The sequence below is a fragment of the Eubalaena glacialis genome, chromosome 10, assembly GCF_028564815.1.
Source record: "Eubalaena glacialis isolate mEubGla1 chromosome 10, mEubGla1.1.hap2.+ XY, whole genome shotgun sequence".
Lineage (NCBI taxonomy): Eukaryota > Metazoa > Chordata > Mammalia > Artiodactyla > Balaenidae > Eubalaena > Eubalaena glacialis.
The window spans coordinates 19356279-19376384 of NC_083725.1; the positions used below are offsets into that span (position 1 = coordinate 19356279).

The 20106-nt window shown below is 41.5% G+C and overlaps 1 protein-coding gene and 1 pseudogene across 1 annotated transcript in view; one reads left to right on the plus strand and one right to left on the minus strand.

Moving 5' to 3' along the window:
- Nucleotides 1–8210, minus strand: part of LOC133099799 (centrosomal protein of 78 kDa-like) — a 50050-nt pseudogene extending 41840 nt beyond the window's left edge.
- The window catches only part of CUL5 (cullin 5), a 96337-nt gene continuing 84260 nt past the window's right edge, over nucleotides 8030–20106 (plus strand). Inside the window, exon 1 of the mRNA XM_061202542.1 lies at nucleotides 8030–8467. Coding sequence (XP_061058525.1) covers nucleotides 8444–8467 — 24 coding nt within the window. The 5' untranslated portion in view covers nucleotides 8030–8443. The remainder of the gene's footprint in view (nucleotides 8468–20106) is intronic.

The window sequence follows — 20106 nt, forward strand, 5'->3', positions numbered from 1 at the left end:
GGGGTTTGGATGCCAGTTTCTTTTATAGAACAGAGAGGGGGAGGAGGTGGGGAACTGAAGTAAAAAGGCCATAACTCTTGCAAATATCTCTTGGAATGGCCAGCCTCGGGGAGGGGATGTGTTAATTTCTTCTTTCTTGCAGCCATCCACAGGTGGACAGAGTCAGGATACTTCCCTGAACAAAGGCACTTTGGTTTAACATTCAAGCAGAGGGGCAGCGTTCCCTGAGGCAGGCCATTATGTATAGACAGTATCCTTTCAGTGAACAAAAGCAGCGGAATGCAAAGTTTAAAGAAAGAGAAACAGATCCAACATGGCGTCGGGACTGGCTCTTCCCTGATACAAAAACACCAAGTAAGGAAGTTGATTTTACTCGGGCTATTGCAATGGGGAGAGCACCCCAAATCCAAAGATTAGAGGTAAGTCCGTAGGGTGATTTTGCCTGGAAGAATAGCCAAGTTATAGGCGGGGTTGTTATCGAGTCCAAGCTTGCTCTGCTTGCTGCACGACAGGTCAGTAAATCAGGAGACGAGGTGTTGAGGCAAGAAACACGACTTTTTTTTGACCCAGGTCCTAGAGAAATGGAAATAAAAACACAAATAAACAAATGGGACCTAATGAAACTTAAAAGCTTTTGCACAGCAAAGGAAACCATAAACAAGACCAAAAGACAACCCTCAGAATGGGAGAAAATATTTGCAAATGAAGCAACTGACAAAGGATTAATCTCCAAGATTTACAAGCAGCTCATGCAGCTCAATAACAAAAAAACAAACAACCCAATCCAAAAATGGGCAGAAGACCTAAATAGACATTTCTCCAAAGAAGATATACAGATTGCCAACAGACACATGAAAGAATGCTCAACATCATTAATCATTAGAGAAATGCAAATTAAAACTGCAATGAGGTATCATCTCACACCGGTCAGAGTGGCCATCATCAAAAAGTCTGGAAACGATGAGTGCTGGAGAGGGTGTGGAGAAAAGGGAACACTCTTGCACTGTTGGTGGGAATGTAAATTGATACAGCCACTATGGAGAACAGTATGGAGGTTCCTTAAAAAACTAAAAATAGAACTACCATGCGACCCGGCAATCCCACTACTGGGCATATACCCTGAGAAGACCATAATTCAGAAAGAGTCATGTACCAAAATATTCATTGCGGCTCTGTTTACAATGACCAGGACATGGAAGCAGCCTAGGTGTCCATCATCGGATGAATGGATAAAGAAGATGTGGCTCATATATACAATGGAATATTACTCAGCCATAAAAAGAAATGAAATGGAGGTGTTTGTAATGAGGTGGATGGAGTTAGAGTCTGTCATACAGAGTGAAGTAAGTCAGAAAGAGAAAAAGAAATACAGTATGCTAACACATATATATGGAATCTAAGGAAAAAAAAAAAAGGTCATGAAGAACCTAGTGGCAAGATGGGAATAAAGACACAGACCTACTAGAGAATGGACTTGAGGATATGGGGAGGGGGAGGGGTGAGATGTGACAGGGTGAGAGAGTGTCATGGACATATATACACTACCAAATGTAAAATAGATAGCTAGTGGGAAGCAGCCGCATAGCACAGGGAGATCAGCTCGGTGCTTTGTGACCACCTAGAGGGGTGGGATAGGGAGGGTGGGAGGGAGGGAGATGCAAGAGGGAAGAGATATGGGAACATATGTATATGTATAACTGATTCACTTTGTTATAAAGCAGAAGCTAACACACCATTGTAAAGCAATTATACTTCAATAAAGATGTTTAAAAAAAAAAAAAAAAAAGAAACACGACTTTATTCGGAAAGCCGGCAGACCGAGAAGATGGCAGACTAGGGTCCCCAAGAAACCATCTTATCAGGGTCCGGATGCCAGTTTCTTTTATAGAGCAGAGATGGGGAGGACATGAGGAAGTAAAGTGAAAAGGCCATTTATCTTGCAAAACATCTCCTTTGCATGGCCTACATTGGGGAGGGGAGATGTTAATTTCTTCTTTTCTGCAGCCATTCACAGGTGGACAGGGTCAGATTGTCTCCATGTGAGCTAAACAAAGGCACTTTAACATTTAAGCAGAGGGGCAGGGTTCCCTGAGGCAGGCCATTATGTATGATTATAATAACAAAAGCAACAGAAAGCAAAGGTTAAAGTCAAAACACAGATCCAACATGGAGTCAGAATTGGCTCTTCCCTGTTACAGGGTGATTTTGTAACTGAACAGAACCCTATGAGGCCTTCCCAGAAGAGACCCCTCCCCCATATCCTCTGCTTTAGCTCTTCTCTGAAGTGTCTAGATAATAGTATCTGATGTACATTTCCTGAGTTCTTTTACAGATGCTAAAACCCTCACCAAATGGAAAGAGTTAACTACTTGATGACATGAGCATGTAGCCCCCAGGCCTACTGGCGGCTACCTATCGATAATATTAACCCTTGTGACACCACCCTGTTACCATCAACCAATCGGAGAATTGTGCCTGAGCTGATCACATACCCTGGGACACCCCTCCCTCACCTTGCCTTTAAAATGCTTTGCTGAAACTCATCCAGCAGTTCGGGCTTTTTGAGCACTAGCTGTCCCTAACTCCTTGCTTGGTGCCCTGAAATAAATGCTGCAATTTCTTTCATCACAACCCAGTGCTAGTAGATTGGTTTTACTGCTGCAGGTGAGCAGACCCAAGTTTGGTTCAGTAACAATTTTACTATTGGGGTTGTTTTTATAATCAGGGAATCTCTATGTCTAGAGATTAGTTCAGCTAATCATTTATGAGACCAAGAATGTAAATTTGGAGGGTCTGTGTCTGGCCTTATCACAAGTAAATGAGAGAGTCACTTGTGAGTGAGTCTTCAGGGAGTCATGAGAAAGAATGGACAATCTAAGTCATATGGAGAAGGGTCTTTCTTTGTAGTAAGCTGTTTCTGGAAAACAAAGTTTGGTAGGGGGGATTACCTGTCACTGTTTTCTAGGAGCACAGGGCTCATGTAAAGTTCAACACTGTCAGTATGTTATACTTGAGATATTTGTGAGATCCCAAGTAGAGATGGCAAGCAGGTGGCTGGATATATGAGTCAGGAATCTGGGAGAGAGGTTCAAGGCTGGAAATATATATTTGAAAGTTCTCAGCATTGTAGGTGATATTTAACACTATGGGACTTGGTATGATCACTAAAGGAGAAATTGTATATAGAGAAAAGAGGGTCTAAGATAGAGCTCCAAGGAACTATAATCATAAACATTAAGTAGAGGAGAAGGGCACAATATGAGAGAGATATAACCATGATGTGGGAAACAGGAGAGTTTGGTGTCATGGAGGCCAAGAGAGGAGAGCCTCTCAGGAAAGGGAAAGTGGAGAAGTGCACTGAAAGATGCGGAGAATTAAAATCAGGGCAGTGACCATTAAAACTGATGAGGGAATTAAAGGAAGGATTCTTTTCTTTTAAGATGAAAGATGCTTCTGAACATGTTTTTATGCTGATGGGAATAAAATAGCAGAGAGGGTAAAGAAACTGATGATACAAAAGAGGTGGGTGATGGCTAGTTCTTGAGATGGGATCCAGAATACAAGTAGAAGTACTGGGCTGGAGGAGGGGCCTGGTCAATAATACAGTAAGAGAAAGGGATTAAAAGATGGAAGGACAGAAGTTTGAAGATTTCATGGGAGAAGAAAAGAAAGATGCCATTTATTTTTGCAATGAAGTATGGATGGAGGTAATCCACTATGGAGGAGGAAGGGGAGTAAGAGGTTATGAAATGAAATAGGTGTCCAAGGGCATGGAGTGGAAGAGCAAGCCCACCAGAGAAAAATAGGACTGGATTGTTGGGTAGTGTTAGGTTCCCATTCAAGGTCTGAGTTTGAGTTTAAAGAGAAACCACTCAACCTGGTTTTGGGCTTTTGTCCAGCAATGTTCAGCTACTTGGGTGTAGGCATGAAGAAGACAGAGAGGGTTTATTGAAGGTTGTGATTTTATTACTTACGTACAACAGAGGAGAAAAGGGGCTAGGTTGTTGTATTTTCAAGAAAGTGATTACATAACATGTATAAATTAGACTGAGGGAATTTCACTCCTGACCTTGTCCTATGGGTGGAAACCTTAGGATGGTTCTCTTCAGTTTCATAAGTTGCTAGTGGGGATTTCACTTCCTTATCTCCCCATCCCCCAGTCACCCATCTTGTCCAGGGTCCCACTTTCTGGAGATGGAAGTGGAGCTTAGGAGTGTTTGGGGCCATGGAAGAGGAAGTCATCCAAATATAGTCCTATGGGCTGAGACTTAAGGGGATTGCTTTTATGCAATATGGAGAAGGCAGCTGCCTCTGAGATACCCTCTCCCAAGAAAGGCAAGTAATACACCCATCATCACTGGCAAGGTGTGGCATCCACTGTCACAGCAAAGAAGGATCTTCTGGATTAGGAATAAGGATAGAAATTGATATAGGGATACAGTTCAATTCCAGTTACAGCTAGGCTTAGGGTTGGGTTTAGGGCTGGATTTCTGGGTCTTCCTGGTGCCAGGCAATGGTACAGTCTTTTGAGGTGAACTCTTCTTTTTCTCCATGTAGTACCCAAAGGTCTAGGAAGCCCCAATAGCCATCTTCCTCCCTCTCCCACTCCAAAATCTTGAAAACCCTTGATGCCCCATCTAGTTTTTCACCAGTTCTTTGTTTATTGATTAAACTTTACATACTACCTTTATATGCACAAAGCTTTGTTTTTTGCTTCTTACAAATGAAAAGCTTTGATTTTATAGCTATTGTGTCAAAAATGGACTTCAAGAGCCTATTTTGGAAATAACAATCCCAAACATCCTGGAAGCAACAGGTGCTTTAGGGTCTGCCAGTCTTGTTTGGATTTCTATAATGAAGTGTGGAAAAAATAAGCATAAACATATTTTTCAGAGATTTATATCATACATCTGAGTGGGGAAAAAAAGATGTTAAAGAGTATTTTTTTTTGTAATTTTTAAATGTAATTCACAAGAAATTTATTATAATTGTGGTTGTCTCTGAGTAAGGGAGAATGGATACCTGAGGGACTGTGGAGGAAGGGGGCCTATTAAAATAAATTTCCCACAACACTTCATTATGAAAAATTTCAAACATATAGACAAGCTGAAAGATTTTACATAGAGAACACTAGTAAACCCACCCCCAGATTCTGTCATTAACATTTTTGCTATACTTGCCTTGTCCTCTTTCTATGCAACCATCAATCCATCTTATTAGGACCTCCCTGGTGGTCCAGCCGTTAAGACTCCGCGCTCCCAATGCAGGGGGCTCAGGTTGGATCCCTGGTCAGGGAACTAGCCTGCATGCTGCATCTAAAGATCCTGCGTGCCACAACTAAAGCTCTAGCCTGCATGCCACAACTAAAGATCCTGCATGCTGCAACTAAGACCCGGCTCAGCCAAATAAATAAAATAATTAAATAAATATTTTAAAAAATCCATCTTTTTTTTGGATACATTTCAAAGCAAATAGTAAACATAAGTTATCCCTAAATTCTTCAGCATGAATATCATTAACTAAACTCAAATTTTGTTTACTCTTTTTTCTTTTGAATGAGATGCAAGAATCTTAAGGGTACACTGGCTGAGTTTTGACAAACGCATACACCTGAATAACCCAAATACCTACCACAATACAGAACATTAAATTACCCCAGGAAGAGGAAGGAGGCTTACTTTTAACTGTATTCCTTTTAGCACCTTCTGAATTTTATATTATGTGCTTCTGTTCTCTATCTTTAAATAAATATTTAAGCATTTAAAATATTTAAACATTTTAATAATGATGGTTTATAGAGTCTAAACTGGATGAGGAAGAAAGTGAAAACAGGAGGGGATGATAGGTAACAAGGAAGTGGTGGGGTAAATGGAAAGAAGAACTTATTTGAGATCTGACTTTTGTAGCCATGGTGTTTCCAGAACAAGCGAGTTGGGAGAAAGGAATGTCTTGTTAGACAGTGGGATATTTGAAACTGTTTTCAAAAGTAGTCATAAGTTCAGAGCGTGATCATAGGAATAGTACTATCATAGGATAGTAGTCCCCTCCAAACCATATGCTCTGAATTGCACGTTGTATTTTACCCTTGCAGTATTTACCACAACTTCAATTAAGCAACATTTGGTTTGTATAACTATGCTTAATATCTAGCTCCCTTATTAGACTATAAACTCCAAGAGGGCAGAGGTCTTGTCTGTCTCATTTAATCCTATATTTCCAGTGCCTAGTACATAATAGGTACTCAAACAAGTATTAAATACTTAATTGGATTCTTTAAGCAGGGTCATTAATTTATGAATTAATTCAATTGTTATATCACAGTTTGTCACCTAACTTTTTTTTGTGGTACATAAAGTTGGTTATAATTCAATCAACTTACACTTTAAATTAAGCAATAGAGTTGGAGTAGGGTTGAAGACAACCCAGTTTCACTGGAAAAGGGAACCATAATTATATAAATTTATTCTGGACTAGGCCTTTTCTCTGACCCAGCTGTGACCTTGACCAGAGAGAAGCCTCCATTTTCCCATCTGTAGAACAAAGATGACCTCTAAGAGTCATCCCTATATTGACATTCTGGCAGGACATTACAGGCCTAGTGGCTCTGAATCCTTGTTCTACCACGTCATTGTTTAATCATGCCTAGATTACTCTCTAATAAATCACTGTAAAATGTGGGGTAACTAGGTGGCATGATTGTGCTGATTTAATGAGATAGTACAAAAGCTTTCTAAATTACCCTTCTCCTTCTATTCACTACACAGTAGTCAGAATGATCATGTTGGAATGGGAGTTTGATCATACCACTCCCCTCTTCACAAGCCTGCAATGACTGCCCATCTCACTCAGAATAAAAGCCTGTCTTTACTGTGGTCCACGAGGCCCTATAAGCCCTTATGCTCTTCATACTCTCTCTGCTCTGAACATACCAACCTTCTTACTGTTCCTCTGACACTCTGGGCAACTTGCCACCTGTGTTTCCCCCTATTTGGAATGCTCTTCTCCTGCATATGTCCTGGCCTTCTCCCTCATCTCTTTCAAGTCTTTTTGCTCAAATGCCATCTTCTCAGTGAGACCTATTTGGATCCCTCTATTTAAAACTGCAAACTAGGGACTTCCCTAGTGGTGCAGTGGTTAAGAATCCGCCTGCCATTGCAACAGACATGGTTCGATCCCTGGTCTGGGAAGATCCCACATGCCTTGGAGCAACTAAGCCCGTGTGCCACAACTACTGAGCCTGCGCTCTAGAGCCCTCGAGCCACAACTACTGAAGCTCACGTGCCTAGAGCCCATGCTGTGCAACAAGAGGAGCCACTGCAATGAGAAGCCTGCGCACCGCAATGAAAAGTAGTCCCCGCTCGCCGCAACTAGAGAAAGCCCGCGCGCAGCAACGAAGACCCAATGCAGCAAAAAAAACCCAAAAAAACCCTGCAAACTTCATTACCTTTCCCTGCTTTATTTTACCCTATAGCTCTTATTTATTTCTGTACTTCTCTTATTTATTTTTAACATATTATGTGTTAATGAACACAGTTTGGAAACGTGTATAATACAATACTAGATATATTGTAGGTTCTATATATAGAGTATATTCTCTTTCTTCTCCCAGTGGTTTGAGGTCTGAAGGGATAAAGCTTAGGGGTTTATGGCTTAGGATATTCTAGGATAATGCGCTTTCAGGTAATCCAAGATTTATATTCATTACCTGAACAACCTCTTATAGGTTATTTCAGTGCCAGGCACTCTTGAGTAGAAATATTAATAAACACTTTCGTGCATACATTCATTCATTCACGCAAACAAATATTTAGTGGGTGCCTTCTATGTGCCCTTTCTTCTTGAAGACAGCTATTACAAGCATTTCATTCGGGAATCCCCCGAGGCGGAGGATGAGTGAATACGTCTAGTCCCGCCAGCAGAGGGCGTGCTTTCGCACTCTCCGCATCCTCCCGGCCCACGAGGCTTTCAGGCTCCCACGCTCGCTCCCTAGCGCGGCCCCGCCCGCCGCATCACGTGACTCGGCCACCGAACCAGAGCTGCAGGGCCCAAGCCGGGCTAAGTTCGTTGCCGGTGGCCTCTGCGGGTGCAACCACAAAGGCTAGTCCGAAGGAGTGGGGAGGCTCGCGTCGTCGATGCTTCCTCTTCCATTTCAGGTCGGCTCCCGTTACCTTCTCACCATTCGCCGTTGCTATCTTCCTGAGCGTTTGCATGAGCTCTTTCGTGTGGGGAGGCTCCGGTGACCATGTAGGGGGAAAAAGTGAGGAAGCTCCAGGTGCCTGGGACGAGGTCACCGCTGTTGGCACGCCGCCCCGGCTCCCCTCACATCTCCATTGCGGGCCGGTGGCCCAGTCAGCCCGGGTGGAAACTCCGGCCTGCAGTTGTGGCCTGGCAAGGAGCGCCACGAAATCTCGCGCTGTTTCGCGAGAGTCTAAGTTGAAGGAACATGGCGACGTCTAATCTGTTAAAGGTAAGACCGTCAGTCCAGCTTGGCTTTTACCCCGGGGGTGGTGGGTTCAGCACTTAGGGAATGGCTCGGCCCAGGTTCAGCGGCAAAATGTGGGAGTGTTCAGGGGTTGCCTACCGGAAGGGAAGCCAGGGAGGCTGCCGCCGAGGACCGGAACGCGGGTCTCCGGCCTTGGGGTGGAGAGGCCGTGGGTCGTCCCTCTTGCCGGTTGACCGGTGTGTGAAAGGCCCTGCCGAGGGCTGGAGGGGAGCAGTGCTTTCAAGGGACCAGCTCTGGCCTGGGGCCGCAGAAGAAGGGTGGTGCCGGGTCCTGAAGGATAGGGCAGTTAGTATTCTTGGGGTCTCAGTTTATTCTGAAACGAGAGCCTAAGGCGCGTAAAAGGAAAATCCAAGAAAATGTTCCCTAACGGGTTTTAATGACTGGACCCCGACCTCCTCAATTTCTGTTCTCATTCTGCCTGCATGAAATTACAAGTCAGACAGCAGTGCCTGTCGCCGCACTCCCTCCCGTATCTGCATGCTACGCCTTCCTTCCTATTCTTCCTTTCTTAAGTTCATATTTTACCCTTTTTTCCTTAGGAAACTGTTCCTCAACCCCATTAGATCACACAACCAGATGATTACTGTGGAAGCACTACCATCGTTTTATGGCTTAGGATAGTTGCCTTATCAAAGAAAACGGTTAAACTTAGTTTTATGTATTTGGGATAGCAGGGGAGATGTAGGCCCAGAGAGGCAGATTCTCTACCATCAGTTAAAAAGTTTGGAGGAGAAAGAGGAAGACATGGCACTAGTTTCTGCTGTGCTGTCTTTGTAATAGGAACCTTTTGCCTTAAAAGTATTGACTGAAATGGGGGTAGTGATTAGCTCAGGGAACATAAATACAAAGGATGAACTACTCCTCCCTCAAACCCATCATTAGGCCTTCAGACAGTGTGGCTCGATAATAGAAAACAATAGAATAGAAAATATATTAAAATTTACTGTAACCTCACTCATGTCTTCTTTAGACTACTGCACTGTTAGCTACACTGTTAACTGTTTAATATATGGGACTGTCTCATAAAATGTAGACCTAATTTTACTAATTTAAGAGGCAATATATCTTTTAAAAGGGGGAGGGACCTCGAACGAGACTGAATTTCTGCCACTTAGAAGCTGTATGACTTTGGGCAAGTTTCTAAACCTCTCCGTGCCTGACCTTCTTCATCAATACAGTGGAATTATCAATAGCACCTATTTCATAGGAGCATTATGAAGATTGAGTTAATATATGTAAAATCTTAAAACAGTGACTGGAACTTAATTAGTACCCAATACACATAAATTGCTAGAGTTAACTATTTCTTCTGCTTCTCTAAGAAAACCAATTCATGGGAATTGAGTAACCCATTCTCTACTCTTCTTTTATAACAGTATAGCAAAGCTCTAATGTGTTAATTCAGAAAGACTCCTGTTAATGCATCCGTGTATTTACATAAGCAGTAGTGTATGTTATTAATTGAAATGTGTTTAAGAAGTAATTGAATTCCTTATTCTTTGTGAATTTTTGACTTGTTGATTACCTGGATATAAAGCAAGGTCTTTTTTCCTCCCAGATTTCTCTCTCAGAAAAGAGCGAGTCACTTTATTCTACTCCATACAAAGCCTTACAAAGGATTGTTTGGAGGAGATATAAGTCTGAAGCCACTTCAGTCAATACTAGTAAGTGGTTACCTTGTAGAGATTACGAATCGACATCTATAGCACACACCTACCTATAGAATGAAAAAACTGCCTGAATGTCTAGAAATCGGCACTTAGGACTTAGGTTAAAAAGATCGTAATTCAAACAGTCCTGTAACTCAAATAACTTTTATAAATGAAAGGAAAGTGGTAATGCTTTGACAAACTGGTAAAAGACTCAGTCTCTTTAGTGAACATGAAGAGATGCCAAAGATACACTGGAAAATTTTCAACAAAATTATTTAATGAAATGTTGAAAAGGGGGAAAAAGAATTTCTAAATGTTTTATATAGTATGTGTTTTAAATATGTACAACTAACATAATAAAATGGATATTATAAGTAGACATTTGATTCTTTTATCTGTATCACCAAAAGTTTACGTATTCAAGGTGGCCAGAAAACCATTTTTTTTCTTTTTTCTCTGCTCATTGCAGGGGTGGGAGGCTGGGGGGGAATTGCCTTGTGTTTATACATTTAGAAGTAGTTAATTAAAAAGTGGGGAAGTTTGTCTTCTTGGAGAAATGCAGTGAGATCCTAACAATTCATAGGATCATTTAAATTCAAGTCTGGAGGAGGGCGTGGGAGAGGAATGGAGTGGGAGTTTGGGGTTAGCAGATGCAAACTAGTATATAGAGAATGGATAAACAACAAGGTGCTATTATATAGCACAGGAAACTGTATTCAATATCCTGTGATAAACCATAATGGAAAAGAATATGAAAAAGAATGTGTGTGTATATATATATATATAAAACTGAATCAGTTTGCTGTACAGTAGAAATGAATGCAACATTGTAAATCAACTGTACTTCAATTTAGATAAATAAGTAAATAAATTCAAGTCTGGTAGTACCTTGAATAGAGATAGAGCTGGCTGGGGAGTGGCCAAATTAGCCTCATTTCCTTTTTTGACAGGATTAATAGGTTAGTTCATTAGACAAATGCCTTAGACATTGCGCGGTTAGATTTCATCAGAGCATATTTGACAGAATTATCATGTCTTATGGTCAAAGTGGAGGAATGTGGGCTAGATGAGAATACAGTTAGAATTTGATTATCAGGTAAACAGCTGTACCTGAAGAATGATGGAGGGGTAGATCTTTCCCTCCCTGAAGGGAGGCCTTTAGTGTCCTGCTGAAAAAATACGTCCTTTTCCTGTGTACCAGTAACCTGGTTGGAGTTAAGTTTATTGAATTTGTGGATGAAGAGTTTGAAGGGATAGCTAATATGTTTATGAAAGATAACAAGGTTCAGAACTTTGCTATGAAACTTGAAAGTCAGAACACAATGCGATAAAAACCACCTACTTATTTCATATTGGAATTTGATTGTAATAATAATTATGTTTATTAAAGTAAGTGGGCTATTGCTGGGTTTTGGAAATCTTTTGGATATACAAATATTTGTGTTGTACAATTTATTTTTTATTTTTTTTATTTTTTTATAAATTTATTTATTTTATTTATCCACCTTTGGCTGTGTTGGGTCTTCGTTGCTGCGCGTGGGCTCTCTCCAGTTGCGGCGAGCGGGGGCCACTCCTCGCTGCGGTGCGCAGGCCTCTCACTGCAGTGGCCTCTCTCGTTGCAGAGCACAGGCTCTAGGCGCGTGGGCTTCAGTAGTTGCGGCACGCGGGCTCAGCAGCCGTGACTCATGGGCTCTAGAGCACAGGCTCAGTAGCTGTGGCGCATGGGCTCAGCTGCTCCGCGGCACGTGGGATCTTCCCGGACCAGGGCTCGAACCCACGTCCCCTGCATTGGCAGGCGGATTCTCAACCACTGCGCCACCAGGGAAGCCCTGTGTTGTACAATTTGACATACACAATTATCAGTTGCTTGGGGGTTTATATCTCCAAAAACATTTCAGTATTACTACTTTAACTTTGCTGTTTTAACGTATAATTCTCCTTGTTCCTTTACTTTTGCCGTTACCATCTAGGCCTTCAGTGCACATTTTCTTCATTTCCAAGTGATTATCCTATTCCAAATAGCTGTTGTTGAAATCTTATTTTGTTAAGCCTAACCCTGTTTAATTCTTAGCACATTACTTTATCCAGCTGTTTGAATGCCCTTAACTTTCTTGGTCAATAACACCACAACCTTTTCTAGTTTCCCCTATATTCTCCTCTTTTCCAAGGCACCTGCTACATTGCCTCCTTCCACTTGTTCTTGTTGAGCCTTCTTTTTCCCCCCAGGACTTAGCAGCATGTCCCCTGTTATTTTGTTTCAGTCTCCTTTATTCTCACTTCTATGAGGATAAGAAAGTTCACATATCCCCCTCATATAAACTTAACCTGTACTCTGCTTTGGCTTCAGACCTCTGCCCTTTTCTCTCTTTCCGTTCACTGTCATAGTTCTTAGAAAAGCAGCCCCCAATTGCTTCTTTTATAGTTCTTCACCTTTTTCCTTAATTTATTATGACTTGGCTCTCCCCGTACCCCCACCCAATTATATTAAAACTGTCAGTCTCAGGATCACTAGCAACCTCCTGATTGCCAAAGGAGATTCTCCCCTGATACATTCATCCTCTATTCTGATATTGTTGCTTGCTTGCTACTTAATGCTTCCCTTTTGGTTTTATGCCATTCTCTCCTTGGTTTCCTGTCTCTCAAATCTCATGTGTTTTTCACCTCTCCTCCCCAGTATAATTATTTCTTAGGATTTAATCGTCATCCTTTTTCTGTCTTTGTACTTTTTTTTTTCTGGGTCAGTCTTAACTCCCATGATTTCGCTATTTTTATCTCTTAACTCTGATCTGAGGACTAGACCAAAACACAGTGCTGACCATATCACTTTCCAGCTCATTTTTAAAAAAAATATTTATTTATTTATTTGGTTGCACCGGGTCTAAGTTGCGGCAGGCAGGCTCACTCCTTAGTTGCGGCTCCAGGGCTCCTTTGTTGCAGCTTGCCGGCTCTTTAGTTGCAGCACGTGGGCTCCTTAGTTGCGGCATGCATGTGGGATCTAGTTCCCTGACCAGGGATCGAACCTGGGCCCCCTGCATTGGGAGTGGAGTCTTATCCACTGTGCCACCAGGGAAGTCCGGCTCATATACCTTTGATAGTTCAAGTTCTTTGAGATCTTTCTAGCTGGGTCTTCTCCCTAATACCTCTCTCCTCCCTCTCCCCCCCTCCTCTCTCTCTCTCTCTCTCTCACACACACACATGCACGCACACACACATACACACCCCTACCCCTCCCTCTACCTGGCTGGTTACTTCTTGATTTACTGCATACCAGAGTCTTCAAGACTTTTTATGTTTGCTGTTTCTTTTTTTTTTTTTTAATATTTATTTATGGGCACGCGGGCTTTTCCCTAGTTGCGGTGTGTCGGTTTTCTCTCTCTAGTTGTGGTGCATGGGCTCCAGGGCACGTAGGCTCTGTAGTTGTGGCACTCAAGCTCTCTTGTGCGAGCTCAGTAGTTGTGGTGTGCGGGCTTAGTCGCCCTGTGGCATGTGGGATCTTAGTTCCCTGACCAGGTATCAAATCCGTGTCCCCTGCATTAGAAGGCGGATTCTTTATCACTGGACCACCAGGGAAGTACCTGTTTGCTGTTTCTCCTGTCAGGAATCCCCCCCTCAGTATTAGCCTGTCAAAATCCTATTTAGTCATCAAGACCCAGCCTAGATACCTCCTTTCGTCGTCTTTTTTTTTTTTTTTTAAGATTTATTGATTGATTGATTGGTTGATTACTATGTTGGGTCTTCGTTTCTGTGCTAGGGCTTTCTCTAGTTGCGGCAAGCGGGGGCCACTCTTCATCGCGGTGCGCGGGCCTCTCACTATCGTGGCCTCTCCTGTTGCGGAGCACAGGCTCCAAACGCGCAGGCTCAGTAGTTGTGGCTCACGGGCCTAGTTGCTCCGCGGCATGTGGGATCTTCCCAGACCAGGGCTCGAACCCGTGTCCCCTGCATTAGCAGGCAGATTCTCAACCACTGCGCCACCAGGGAAGCCCTTTTTTTTTTTTTTTAATATGTATTTATTTATTTGGCTGTGCTGGGTCTTAGTTGCGGCATGCAGAATCTCCGTTGCCGTGTGCGGGATCTTTAGTTTCAGCATACGGGATCTAGTTCCCCGAGCAGGGATCGAACCTGGGCACCCTGCATTGGGAGCGCAGAGTCTTAACTGCTGAACCACCAGGGAAGTCCCCTTCCTTTCTTTTTAGTGCTCTCATTTGGAATTTAATTGTTGCTTACTCTGCACAGGCATAGCACTGCATCAGTCTCTTCTAGCACTTAACATTTTGCCTTCTGTATTAGTTACAGGATATGTTTCCATATATATCTAACTCCCTTTCTAGATTGTAAGCACTATTAGTTTAGGGACTTTATAATCCGTTGATGCTTTAACCATTTAGCGTAGTGATTACTCATGGTAGGTGCTCCATAAATGAGTGATAGTTGATTGAAAAGAGAAGTCTAGTGCATGCATTGTAGATGCTCAGTAAATGAGTGTTGATTGGTTAAAGGGAGGAATTTTCTGCCTTTATTCCCTTCTAATTAGATCTAGAGAGGGGGAGAGAGAGGGGAGTAGAGGTATACAACCCACAAGGCAATCCAAACTTAAAACTGAAATATGAAGGACACTACTTTTTTCAGTGGAAACTTTTTTACCCTTTGAGAGGAAAGAAAATGGAAATACAAAGGAGTGGTTCAGAGTGTGTGTAGAACTTATTTTTTATTTAAATAATTTTATAGACACATGCGCAAGGCACCGGGATGCAAAGATAATGCAGAACAATGTCCATGCTCTTTGGGAATTAACCAGATACTAAAGGAGATAAAAAAGTACTGATGATTTGTTTTAAGGCAAGAATTTTAGGAGTGCTACCATGTGTTGTATTGGTCCCTCACCGACATAGGAGATCACTTCTGGTGGGATGATCAAGGCAAGTTTTATGGAGAAAGCATTGGAGCTGGATTTTGAAGAATGGGTAGACTTTTTGTAGGTGATGATTAGGGGAAAATTTGGTAGAACATGCTTGGCAAAGAATATGGATGTGATACCAAGATTTGAATAGTGTCAGTGAATGTGGTTAAGATACACAATGGGATAATTCTTTTTAATGTCTATTTAAACATAAATGAGAGCCTTATTTAGAACCTAACTTTTCATTGGGTTGATGGAAATTGCCCTTTTGAATGGACATCTAAGAGGCATGTGATCCTTAAGGCCACCTTCCTTCACTCCACTGGCCTGTCCTAGAGACCTGGTTACATTTGACACTCACAGCCGAGGGAGAAAACCAATTCGAGGGTGTGTATATTGGCCATCACTAGAGGTGGGAGTGGGAATAGAGGACTAAATCATCACTTACTATAAAACTGTGATAAATATAAATGTGAAAATCTTTCATGTTCTGTGAAAATATAAATGAGTGAGCAGTTACCATAATCTGGAGGTGACATATGTTAATTAAAGCTACTAACAGGAAGTGGCAGTTTAAGATACACTTTAGAGATCAGTCATTTGTCAATGGATTAGAAGAGAGGAATTTCAGACTGCAATAGGGTTTCAAGAGGACACTAGGCATCCATCTGGTGGAAAGAGAAGGAGGGTGGAAAAGAGAGACAGACAGGTGTTTCTTATTAGGTATTTTGTTAGGGTCCTAGTGAACCTAAGTTGTATCACAGAAAGTCATGGCTCTTGCCTTGGTATAGTAATAGAGTAAATTGGTGGCTGATAGGCTCTGTAAACAAGTAAACAAGTTACAGCTCAGGTTAAATCGTTGGTCATTATACATGGAGTACATAGAGGTAAGTAACATCAAGGATATTTGATCTGTATAACTGGGCTTGTTCATTCCACAGATACATTAGTATCCACTCTGCTGGATCCTATTCTAAGTGTCAGTGATACAGCAGTGAATAAGACAGACAAGGTCCCTAGTGTTTGGAGCTTATATTCTAATGCATAAATACTAACACCAAAGAAATAAGTTAACACATTGGGAAGTTTTTATAGTAATGAGGTCTGTGATGAAAACAGTATAATCAAGAGTGCTCAGAAGATGGTGCCACTATTTTACTTATTTAATTACAGCAGAAAATAATTTTTTCCCCTAAATACAGCTTTCAATTATGTTCTGTTGAATTTTCCTTCCCTGCTATTTGATGACATTTCAGCCAGATCCCATAGCTTTCTGTTTTTTTTTTTTTTTAAAGTACTGTTTAAGGAATTCCCTGGAGGTCCAGTGGTTAGGACTCCATGCTTCCACTGTGGGGGGCTCGGGTTTGATTCCTGGCTGGGGAACTAAGATCCTGCAAGCCGAGCGGTGCAGCCAAAAATAAAAAAAATTACTGTTTAGTCTGAATTAAAATTTCATTCTCATAGCCAATCAAAGTAACTGTCCTACCTGCTCAAGACCTTGGCTCTGGATCTGCAGAAAGGAAAAGGGAATGACATTCTTCTTAGGTTGGCTTGGGAAGGCCTCTCTGAAGTGACAGTGACAGTGAGACCCAAATGATCTGCTTTCTAGGCAAAGGTCTGAGGTGCAGTGGTGAGCTTGGCATATTTGAGTAACACTTTTAAAAGGGTGGTGTGGCTGGAGCATATTGAGAATTGCCAGTATTCAAATATATACTGTAGTTTTGTGGTTCTTTTGGTTAATGGGGATTGCAAATGTGGTTTTAAATCATATAACTTGGAGCACTAGTGGCTCGTAGAGATTATGGGAACCCACACATTCAAAGAGCCAACCTCATAATTTACACCAAAGACCTAAAATATACAAATTGGTTTCCCTTTGAAAGTTATTAGAATGCCATCATTGGATATAATCCATAATCAATAGACTAGGAACTGTGCAGCGGTATGTGGGATCTTAGTTCCCCGACCAGGGATTGAACCCGTGCCCCTTGCAGTGGAAGCTCGGAGTCCTAACCACTGGACCGCCAGGGAATTCCTGACTGGGAACTTCAAAGAAGGAACAAATACAAATCTTAAACAACTAAACTCCTTGTGTCGTGGTAAAATATTATGGGCATGGAAGAATACAGGTGACAAAAAATAATTGCTATCAATTGTGAGTATTATTATTTCTTGTCTTGCTTACAACTTGTCCTTTAACTTTTTTGTACTTTTGTCATCATGAAGAAGATGTAGCAAGAAGACCTACAGCAATAATAACTACATTCTTTGTTTCCTTTTAAATATGCAACATTTGACATCATTATAAAATATTGTAGTAATATTGTTCCCACAATTCGATGGGGTGTGTTTTGTCCTGTAGTATAGGGATTTCTGGACATTTTCAGGGCAAACTAATAGGTCAATATTTGTATTATATTGTTGCAAAGTAAGTGAGTAATTTAAAAATGAATCTATTACTTTTAAAACATTTTGCAAGCCAGTAGGCTTTTCTGTTTCTCATGTGTTTATTTAAGCACTCCTGTTTTTTTAACATAGTACCAAATTTTATATTTACACATAAGCAATTATACATCTACTCTTTCTTGGCATCAAGTAACATGGAATTGTTGTAGATGAATTCATTGCTTGAAAAAGCACTTTTGAATTTCAGTGGGAGGTGTGCAGTTTAAAGCAATGATATATTCTAGAAAGATCTATATAGCATCTTTTTAAAAAAAATTAATTAATTAATTTATTTTTGGCTGTGTTGGGTCTTCGTTTCTGTGCGAGGGCTTTCTCTAGTTGCGGCAAGCGGGGGCCACTCTTCATCGCGGTGCGCGGGCCTCTCACTATCATGGTCTCTCTTGTTGCGGAGCACAGGTTCCAGACGCGCAGGCTCAGTAGTTGTGGCTCACGGGCCTAGTTGCTCCGCGGCATGTGGGATCTTCCCAGACCAGGGCTCGAACCTGTGTCCCCTGCATTAGCAGGCAGATTCTCAACCACTGCGCCACCAGCGAAGCCCTATATAGCATCTTTCATTACTGGCCTATAACACCTCCCTCCACTCTAATATATTACAAAAAATTAAGTTTGTTCTGTAATTTACCTTCTTCCTAGTGCACATTTGTTTTTCTTTGAAACAACCACCAGGGCTATAAATAAGAGATTGTGGGACTTTACTGTCAAAACTGTTTTAGAACTGATTCTTCTACTAGGGAATATTTTTCAGGTAAAGCTGAATGTATTTTATTTGGGTCTGGGCAACCAACATGTTATATTAAGAGATTCTGATTTCTTTGTACTGATTAGAGCAGGGAAAGGGAGCTGAACCTTTGTTCACCTGTTTTTCTTTTCATTTTTCTTTACTGTTTTTATCCTTTCCTAATTGTGAGAAACTTTACACTGATTTTTTTTTTTTTTAATATTTATTTTGGCTGCGCTGGGTCTTAGTTGCGTCTCGTGGGATCTTTGTTGTGGCATGTGGGATCTTTTTAGTTGTGGCATGCGGACTCTTAGTTGCAGCATGCATGTGGGATCTAGTTCCCTGACCAGGGATCGAGCCCAGGCCCCCTGCATGGGGAGCTTAGAGTCTTAACCACTGGACCACCAGGGAAGTTCCTACACTGATTTTTTCTTTCCCCTCAGCCCTCGGGGTTTTACATTAAGTAAAAAGCAATTCAGTAGTAGATAAGCTTTTATCTTATTTAAAATAAAGAAAGAAGAAGGGAGAACACAGGGAAAAAGAAATGAACCCCAAGAGTTATAACTTGAACATTTGCTTTTATTGGACAATACATCCAAAATGCATCACCTCTTATATACCATCCAACTCAAATGCATTATTCCCCTGGCATTTTTTTCTGTGGTCAGTGATTCCAGCAGCCATTCATTCAAGTCAGAAATCTGAGAGCCGGAGCTTCCCTGGTGGCGCAGTGGTTGAGAGTCTGCCTGCCAATGCAGGGGACACGGGTTCGGGCCCTGGTCTGGGAAGATCCCACATGCCGCGGAGCAACTAGGCCCGTGAGCCACAGTTACTGAGCCTGCGCGTCTGGAGCCTGTGCTCCGCAACGAGAGGCGGCGATAGTGGGAGGCCCGCGCACCGCGATGAAGAGTGGCCCCCGCTTGCCGCAGCTGGAGAAAGCCCTCGCACAGGAAAAAGAAGACCCAACACAACCAAAAATAAAAAAAAAAAAAAAAGAAAAAGAAATCTGAGAGCCATGTTGTATTATCCAACAGGCAGAACAAGCACATGTCCATTATCCACAATTTAAGAAATACTGTACTGGAAAGTGAATTACTTGAGGACCTTTCATTTATGTGTCCCAATGACTAGCATAATTCTTCATGTACAGCAGGTAGTCAGATGTTTGTTGAATGAATAAGTGTAGTAATGAATGATTAAGAATCCCCCCCCAAAATAAGTTCAAACTCTTTCATTAGTAGTTATTTTTTTCTTCTTAAAATTAGTTGTTTGGGTTTTTAAAAGTACAAGCATTGTCAGAATTTGTTAAAAAATTTTTTTTACCTCTATAAAAGAAACCTAAAAGCTTTTCTTTTTTTGACTCCCCATTTATGGGTCAAAAGAAACCTAAAAGTTTTAAAGGGAAGTGGAATGTGAAATTTTTCATTTCAATGGAAAAATGTGTCCTCCCACTCCCCCACTATGTTTAAAGAGAAATATGTCTTTTATGTAGTGATGCTTCCACCTTATGGCTTCTAGATAATTGCCACTAAATTTTTATAATCATAGATTTTTTTTCCTTCAGTTTATAAGCCTGATGAGGTGAAGCCAAGGGCTGGATCTGGCCCATAGGTTAGAAGTCCTAGCATTCCTCTTCCAGGAAAGGTCCAGGGAGTATTTAAGAATGTGGCTCTAACAGAACTAAACTGCTTGGATTTGACCCCTTGCTCTGCCACTTACTGCTTGTAATCTTAGGGAAGTAACCTAACCGAATTACAGTGTACAGTTTTTTCACCTCTAAAATGATAATAATGTCACCTAACACATAGGGTAGTTGTAAAGATTAAATAAGTTAATATTTGTAGGTATATATTTAGAATAGAACCTGACA